This window comes from Eulemur rufifrons, chromosome 9 (assembly GCF_041146395.1).
Source record: "Eulemur rufifrons isolate Redbay chromosome 9, OSU_ERuf_1, whole genome shotgun sequence".
Taxonomy (NCBI): Eukaryota; Metazoa; Chordata; class Mammalia; order Primates; family Lemuridae; genus Eulemur; species Eulemur rufifrons.
This window is the reverse complement of record NC_090991.1, coordinates 18,698,675-18,706,993: the sequence shown is the minus strand read 5'-3', so window position 1 is coordinate 18,706,993 and position 8,319 is coordinate 18,698,675. Positions and strand designations below refer to the sequence as shown.

General features: G+C 54.3%; 1 protein-coding gene across 2 annotated transcripts in view; it reads left to right on the top strand.

The window, feature by feature from the left end:
* The first annotated feature begins 900 nt into the window (after nt 1-900).
* The window catches only part of KSR1 (kinase suppressor of ras 1), a 152,683-nt gene continuing 145,264 nt past the window's right edge, over nt 901-8,319 (top strand). For both annotated transcript variants that reach the window (XM_069482254.1, XM_069482252.1), the window contains exon 1: nt 901-1,178. In XM_069482254.1, coding sequence (XP_069338355.1) covers nt 954-1,178 — 225 coding nt within the window. In that variant the 5' untranslated portion in view covers nt 901-953. The remainder of the gene's footprint in view (nt 1,179-8,319) is intronic.

Sequence of the window (8,319 nt, the reverse complement as noted above, 5' to 3'; positions counted from 1 at the left end):
CAGGAATCCTACGAGATAGGTCTTTGATGAGGCACTCAGAGGAAAGTGAACTTGCCCAAGATCACACACTAGGCAGCGGTGGAGTCAGAATTCGAACCGGGCTGTCTCCTCTAGCGCGCTGCCGCACGTGTCCGGGCTGCCCTGCTGGGCTGGGGACGGTGGAGGAATGGAACACTTATTTTGATGGGTAAAAAGGGCCCAGAAGACAGCCCTTTCGTTTCTCCATGCCTGAGCATTCCTTTTGGTGGACAATCGAGAGCAAAGTGCTATGTGAACAGATACAGGAAAATTACTTTAAGCCCTTTCCCACTAGATGGCGGCCCCTAAATCCGCATAAAAATTCTGAAACCTCCACTGTCCCCATCTTCCAGGCCTGGCCTGCGCCTGGGGTACAGCCGGACGCAGCCCCTCCCCGCGCCGGGTAGGGCAGCGGCCTCGACCCCGCCCCATCCGGGGGTCGCGGGAAGCTCCTAGGCCCGGGTGGGGGGCGGAGGTGGGCGGGGAGACGAGCCCCCGACCCACCCCCACTCGGCGCCCGAGGGAGGAGCCGGCGAGAAGCAGCCTTGCCGGGGCGCCCAGGCGGGGCCTTCCCGCACCGCCCGCGCCCGCCGGGAAGGGAGGGCCGGGAGCGACGGCGGGGCGCGGCCGGGCCCCGAGGGCGCGGGCCGGACGGCAGGTGCGCGGCGCGGACTACAAGTCCCAGCATGCCCGGCTGCCCTGACCCGGCCCCCGCTGCCTCTTAAAGGCTCCGGGAGCCGCAGCCGTCGGGTCGCCGCGGCTTTCGCTTTGCCGCCGCGGCTGGGCGGGCGGGAGGAGCAGACTGGGCGGCCGGCTCTCCTGGGGTCTCGGCTGGGCAGCACCGCATCTACCCCTCCCGGTTCGAGGATTCCCTGCCGAGGCGCCCGCGCCCCCGGGCTCCCCGCCTCGGCCACCCGCGGCCCCGATGCCGAGGCATGGATAGAGCGGTGCGGCGCGCGGCGGCGATGGGAGAGAAAAAGGAGGGCGGTGGGGACGCGGCGGCCGCGGATGGGGGCGCCGGGGCCGCGGCCAGCCGGGCGCTCCAGCAGTGCGGGCAGCTCCAGAAGCTCATCGACATCTCCATCGGCAGCCTGCGCGGGCTGCGTACCAAGTGCGCCGTGTCCAACGACCTCACTCAGCAGGAGATCCGGACTCTGGAGGTAAGGGGGCCGCGGCGCCCGAGGGTCGGGGACCCGGGCTGGGCCCCAGCCCCTCCCTCCGTGGCCCAGTTCACGCCTCCCCGAGTTGCATCCTTGAGCCCGATCGCACCCTTTTCTTCTCCCTCCTCCACTCGCTGATGCGACAGCTTGAGAACCCAGGACCAGCCCTCACCTTTCGGCAGGTTTTGGGGGGCGGGAGTGCAGTGGGAACTGGGATGGAGGAGCCCGTGGGCCGGGTGGGCGGCGTGCGGACATCCCCTTCTGCCCCTTCTCCGCCCCCACCCCCTTTCCACTTTGCGGGGCCGCAGGACTCATTCTCCCACTGAGTCACACGCTGGACTTTTCCCCGTGTGACTGAGCCGAGCAGCCGTGGGCCGGGGTGACGGGGAGGTCCCCCTGAAGTGTGAGCGCAGGCCTGCCGTCCTCTGCCTTCCCCTCGCGCCCCAGACTCGGGCTCGTCCTTTCCTCTCCTCCAGGTCTTGTCTGCCACTATTCAAAAAGTGTTTGCTGAAACTGCATTTTTTGCTGTTCAGGCGTTTGGTGCTTTCCTTTCGCGTTCCCACAGTTCACTGCTTAAAATGTAATTACCCACTGACTCCCCCCCACATCCCCCCAAAGATTGGATTTTGGCTTAGGGAGGATTATACTGGGGAAGGAAGCCTTTGGTGGGAAGATGACACTATTTAAGGGATTGTGCTGCAGACAGCCTGGAGTGTAAGGAAGAAATAAGACATACGGGCCCTCCTCTCTCAAATTGTAGCTGGGAAGTGCAGTACTAAAAGGATTAGGAAGATCCAGCCAAAAGCGTTGTTGGGTTCTCAGAAGGCTGGGCCCCCCTGAACCCCCAGTACCCACTGGAGGGAAACTCTTGCATTCCCAATTTGCTTTTGTCCAGGGACTGGGCTGTGAAACTTCAGGGGCCAGTTAACAGCTACCCGGTCCTGAAGAAGGGTCCTTTCACCATCTTGCATTGATTGACACATCTGCCTTTCTGCAGGTCTGAGGCTGTTTTGTTTTATTAGAGCCTCAGTTTCTCACCCCGCTCCCGCCCTTGCTAATTGCCTCTGCCAGCTGTCATAGGGCCCAGCAGTGGTTGTGGTAATTATCATATACAAGACCAGTCCTCCCGCCATGCACACCACAAGCCTGAATCCTTCCTTGTTCGATTCAAAATGCTCAGGGGTGACTCTCCCTCTGTTTTATTTTCTTGAAAACTACAAAACCAGGGCCATTGGAAGAATAATCAGTGCTTGCTATTATCATGTTTTATCACAGTTGCTATAGCAGTACTGACCAGGGCTTCGCTTGAAAAACAAACCAACAACCCCCCCTACAACTGGCCCTTCTGCGGGCCTGCTGCTGCTTTCCAAGTGGCGAGAGAAACTGATTTCTTGAACACAGCTGTGAGTGTGTTTGCCCAGCAAAGTTCGGTTTTTAAGCCAACACAATAGGGGGCTTGTGTGGCTCAGTTCCGGGAGGAGGGGTCGTTGTCCAGTAGTGGGTGTCTGGTTGGACTGTCGTGTTGTTGGGCTGAGAGATGAATGTTCTCTGTGTTGGCCTCTGGCGGATTGTCCCCACGTCGCTCTGAAGTGCTCCTGGCTCCCAGAGTGTATATATGAGGGGAACCATTTGCTGTTCATTCTCTGGAAATGGCCCTTTGTCCTCCAGGTACCCTGACTTCCAAAGTCGCTCATTTTGATGAAGGTGGGGCATCATGACACCCCAAAGCATCCAGCTGTTTAAGTCTCCAGTGGCTTCCCTCCTTAGTGTTTGTTTGATCCTCTCTGAAGGCCCAAAGGGGATTTGCAGTATAAATACAACTTGTTCTTTCCACTGTGGTGTGGATTCAGGTTCACCCTACTTCTGAGAAAGGCGGGGCCTGAGTTGTTTGTTGGGATGGGCCTTTAGACCCCTGGAGCTAGTTCCCTGGGGCTGCCACCAGCTAGTTTGTATGAATCCCTTCATCCCAGAGGCCTCAGCCTCCTCACCTGCAAAACAAGGAGGTTGGAGTGGACTCTGAGGGCTCTTGTAGCTCTAAATTCTGTAGTTTAGTGAAAGAGACCCAGTTGGGTTCAATCAAATATTTGTGATCACTTGTATACGTACCGCTCTTTAAAAATATCCCTGTTTAAGAATGGTTCTAAAATTCAGATTTACCAAATTAATAAAGTAGGGGGTAAGTTTATAACTACAAGATTCTTTGCCAGAAGAGCAGCGTGGTGGACAGAAAGCCCGTGGCTTTGAAATTGGGTCTGAGTTCTGTCTGTGTGATCTTGGGCAAGTCCTGTGACTTCTGAAGCTCTAGCTTCCCTGTCTGTAAAGTAGGGATGAGACTGCTTACACCTGCCACGTTCTTGTGTGTCTGTCAGTCTGTGCTGTTATTACTAAAAGATCTGCCTATAAACTTTCCCTAGTGAGAGTCCGGTAGCATTTATGTCACAGGACACCTTTAGGGGAATGCACTTCTACAGCTGGCTCTTATTTCCTAGAGGCGGGTGACACAGGCCAGGAAACAATCCCAGCAAGCTGGGTGGAGGTGGCCCACCCCCAGCAGCATGTGGGGAGGCCAGGCAGGCCAGTGGCCGTCCACTCTGGCTTTCTTTCCTGTTCTTCAGGCTCCTCTCAAACTCTAGGCCAGGGCCCCCTGAGACTGTGCTTGTGACATTGGATTCCTGGCTTCTGAAGAAGGATCTGACCAGAGGCTTGGCTTACGCAACTGTATCAGACTGCTCCCCAGAAGCTTTGGAACCCCAGCCCACGTTAGCCCTCATTAAATAAGCACTCAGTGGGAGAAGCAGCATGTGAAACGTCCCTGACCAGGGACGGGCTGATATTGCCTGAGATCCAGGTTGTGCTGGTGTGCGGGGGTCAGTGTGTCTGGTCGCCATGGTGTGCCCAGTGAGGGCTTTTCTCTTTGCGAAAGGGGTAGAAGGAGCTGAGCTGTAATGTTTGCCTCCTCCTTGCCAGCAGTGTGCCGAACCCTTCTCCACCTCATACGATTGCCTGCAGATCCACCAGTCTTCTTCACACACACACATCTGTCCTCTCTACATGGAAAGGGAGGGAGGCCAGAGTCTTAATCTGTACACAGAAGTTGTGAGGCTACTTCATCCTGGCAGGACCTGGGGCTCTGTCTCCCTTAGACCCTTCTGGGGGTCCAAGAGCTCCATCAAGGCAAGTGGATTGAATGTTCTCGTTCCCCAGATGTGCTCACGCAGGCACACCTGGCCTGTCTCATAGCCGGGCCTGGAGCCCGTGCCAGTTCATTCCTTTCTTCCTTGGTCCCCTGTGGGTTGAATCTCTGCCCAGCACTGCACTGGGCAGACAGGGTATGCAGAAGCAGACACTCATGTTGCTTTGTGGCGATTCACGTTCTGGGGACATTGCAACTTGCCCTTTCCTGCCAGCCCACTAGTACTTCCCAGAGACAGGCTGTGCCGCACCGAGTCTCCCCACCTTGTGCTCTTATAGGTACAGAAAAATCTCCCCAAAGCAAGCTGACCTAGCGAAAGGGGTTCCCCAGAGAACCTTGACCATAGTGCCTTGCTGGGGAGGGGACATTGGGGAACAGTGATAGTCACAGTCTCTGCGCTTTGCCGCTTCTCTGAGCAGTTGCCCTGGAGCCGGGAGGCATCTGGAGGAAGGTCAGAGAGGCCTGACCCTCGCTCAGCTCTGCTGTGGCAGAGGTCAGAGCTTCGCTGTGGGGAGGACCTGAGCTCTCCCCGTGTCTCCCGGAAGCATCTGGATCGTGGAACTGCTGAGAAAGGAGAGGGATGCTATACGTGCTCAGATTGGGTTCTTAGGGCATGCATGGCCATGCATTCACTGGACAGACCTTCTGTTGTTATTGATTTGCTTACTGAGCTCCTAGCCGGCGGCCAACCTGGCAAGGGTTATGAGGGAGGTGGGATACTCTCCCAGTCTTTGGGCTTTAGGGGCGCTTTCAATTTAATGGGGGAGCCAGACAGGTGCGCAGTAGTGACTCTAGTACCACATCTTGCAGGCCGTGCATTGGGAATCCTACTGAACCCTTGCCCAGTCCAACCTCCTGTTTTTATGGGAAATATTCCCAGAGTCTTGGTGACTTCTCCCAAGTCACACATACCTGGCAGAACTGGGACTGAGGCCTGGCTTTCCTTTCCCACTCAGCCACTGTCTGGGGGCGTGACATTTCAGTGCTGCTGCTCTCAGCCACAGCTGTAACCCCTGCCTGAGCGACTCCGCGACTCCTAAAGGGATGTGGACCTGGGGCACTGTGCCTTTTGGTGTCCACTTTCACCTTGGCAGCTTTTTCCTTGGTGAATACTTCCCGAGTGTTCCTCGGAGGCGCCCCGAAGGGCTGGGGGTGCTGGAGACAGGCCTTAGCAGACCTGCAGCCCAGGCTGGTGTGGGTGCCTGCCTGCGGACAGCGATGGGAAGGCCTCCTTCCCTTTCAGGGTTGTGTCCTTTCCCCTGAGTGGTCTGGGTTGGCCCAAAAGCCAGGGAAGTGGCATTCCTCCACACCACAAGCACCCTGGTCCTGCCCGCTGGCTGTGGTCTGCAGGGGGACGTGCAGAGGTGCTGGCCCGTGATGGCAGTGCCTGTGATGCTGGGGAGAAGTAGCAAAGCCTGCGGCAAAGTCCCTCTAAGCTGTGCTTTTTACAAAAGACATCCTTTCAGAATAGGCTGGTTGAGATCTTTTTACCTTCAGTTCAGAGGGAAATCTGCATAGTGCCTTTGGGGTTAGGGGAATGCCTTCGAGTTGAGAGGGCAGGCATGGAATGAGAAGTGTTCTTGGTCACCTGTTCTGTGTTGAGCACGCTGCTAGGCCCTTGGCATATGTTGTACCATTTAACACTCACAGTGACCCTGTGAGGTTTTCTCCCCGTTTTGCAGATGAGGTCACTGCAACTCAGAGGGATTAAGAGACTGTCTGAGTTAGTGGGTGGTTGAACCTGAGTTGACTAGTCTTCAGAACTCATCTTCTGAACTCCACAGCTCTCTCTATCATGGGGGAATTTTGGTCAAGGTCATAGCTGCTGAGGCCAAGAAAATGCCCTCTAATAAAAAGGGCCAGTTTGGGGGCATTTGGTGGCTCAACTCCAGGTTTCTGGGCTGACTAGTAGCCACCCAGGCTGTGCCGCCTCTGAGTTCGGGCGTGGGCCTGCTTCCCTGTCGTCCAGCCGAGCACATCCTCAAAGGCAGGTCTCCGTCTGCAAACTGTGATGCAGCCAGCTTGCCTCATTCTGAGAAACAGGTGGCTGCCTGGAGATCAACTTACTCATAATTTTTTAATGGCTATTTACCTTATTGTTTCTCAACAGTTCTTCTGATAATATATTCTTTTTTTTTTTTTTGATTACAGAGTCTCGCTCTGTTGCCCGGGCTAGAGTGCTGTGGCGTCAGCCTAGCTCACAGCAACGTCAAACTCCTGGGCTTAAGCAATCCTTCTGCCTCAGCCTCCGAAGTAGCTGGAACTACAGGCATGCGCCACCATATCCGGCTAATTTTTTTTTCCTATATACTTTTAGTTGTCCAGATAATTTTTTTCTATTTTTAGTAGAGACAGGGTCTCGCTCTTGCTCAGGCTGGTCTCAAACTCCTGACCTTGAGTGATCCTCCCGCCTTGGCCTCCCAGACTGCTAGGATCACAGGTGTGAGCCACCGTGCCCGGCCTGATAATATATTCTTTAACTTTCTACTTTTAATTAAAATATTTTAAAAATACATAATGGTATATGTTCACTATAAAAAAAAAGAAAGTACAAGATGAACAACATCAAAAATCACCCATAATGCTACCTTTCAGAGTTAATTCCTGTGAACATTTTGCTGTATATTCTTTCAATCTTTTTATTCCCTGCATTTGCATACAAACGTGCGTGTGTGTATTCATGGAACATACCATGCGCATTGCCTTTTAAATGTCTGCTGTTTACATTAGCACATATACATATGCATCATCACCATTAGTGGCTGCATCGTGTGGTCACACCACCCAGTGTTGGCCATTCAGGCTGTTTCCCAGTCTTGCTTTTATAAACCGTGCTGCGGTGAGTGTCTTACTAGAAGTGGAATTTGCTGGGTCAAAGTGTATGAATACATTTAATGTCTGTCTGATTCTTTAAAATCTTTAGGGTATAATGTATCCCTCCTCCTCAGCAGGAACGGCAGCCTTTGCATATTTATCCCTTTGCCATTGTCTCAGTAGCCACGCTGAAGTCCAAGAGTTTAAAAAGGAGAGGGGACGTGGTCCTAGGGCTGAAGTTCTGAGGTATGTGTCAGGAATTACGGGTTCTAGCTTTGCGGATGCTTGTGTCTGAGATTCTGGGTTATGTGTTAGGGACCGTAGTGTCTAGTTCTGTGGTATCTGCAGCAAAGGGAGGGCCCTGGGCTGACCAAGTAGAAGAGGGACCGTTTCTTGCTCCGGGAGAGCAGGAGGGGCTGTGTTTCAGGTGTCTCCGTGTCCAGGGACTGTTTGCCTTTGGGCAGTACACAGCCAAATGGTAAGGTCTCGGTCACTTGAGGCTCATGAAAGGCACTTTAACTGCAGCCTTGGTTTCATCACCAACCACACATGTTGATCAGAGAGCTATTTGGGTGCCTGGCTTTGGGGTTGATTTAGTAGAGTTGTGGGTTCCTGAGGGCTGCAGAGGATCTTGGGATTTCTATCTGGTTCAGCCCTCCCATCTCATAGGTGAGGAAACTGAAGGTCTGGAGGGGAACTGACTTGCCAGGACCCACTGGGAGAACTAACAAAGGGTGGTGGGTAAGGGAGCACTGAGTTGGGAGGCAGACCTGGGTAAGACATTATACCACCTTGAGCCTGGTCTGTTGATTGAACGTGACCCAGCAACCTGCCAGTTCCACCCTCCTATGATGATGGGGTCTCAACCTCAAGGGTTTCCTGCAAGAGAAAAGCAGATGGTTTGCTTTCCTAGTTCTGTCCCAATGCCTTAGGGACCCTGAGGACCGGAGAGATTCTTGGAGGGACATCTGGGGTATCCTGTGGGTGGAAAGTCAGTCTGCCCAATGGGCTGGCTCATCCTGAATGGGCTGTCTTGAGTCTCGGACTGTCTGTGTACCTTCACTGGCTTCTCATCCTTCTACCAAAAGATCCCCTGGAAATGAAGTGGGGAAAATGTAACTCCTGTAAGGGCCT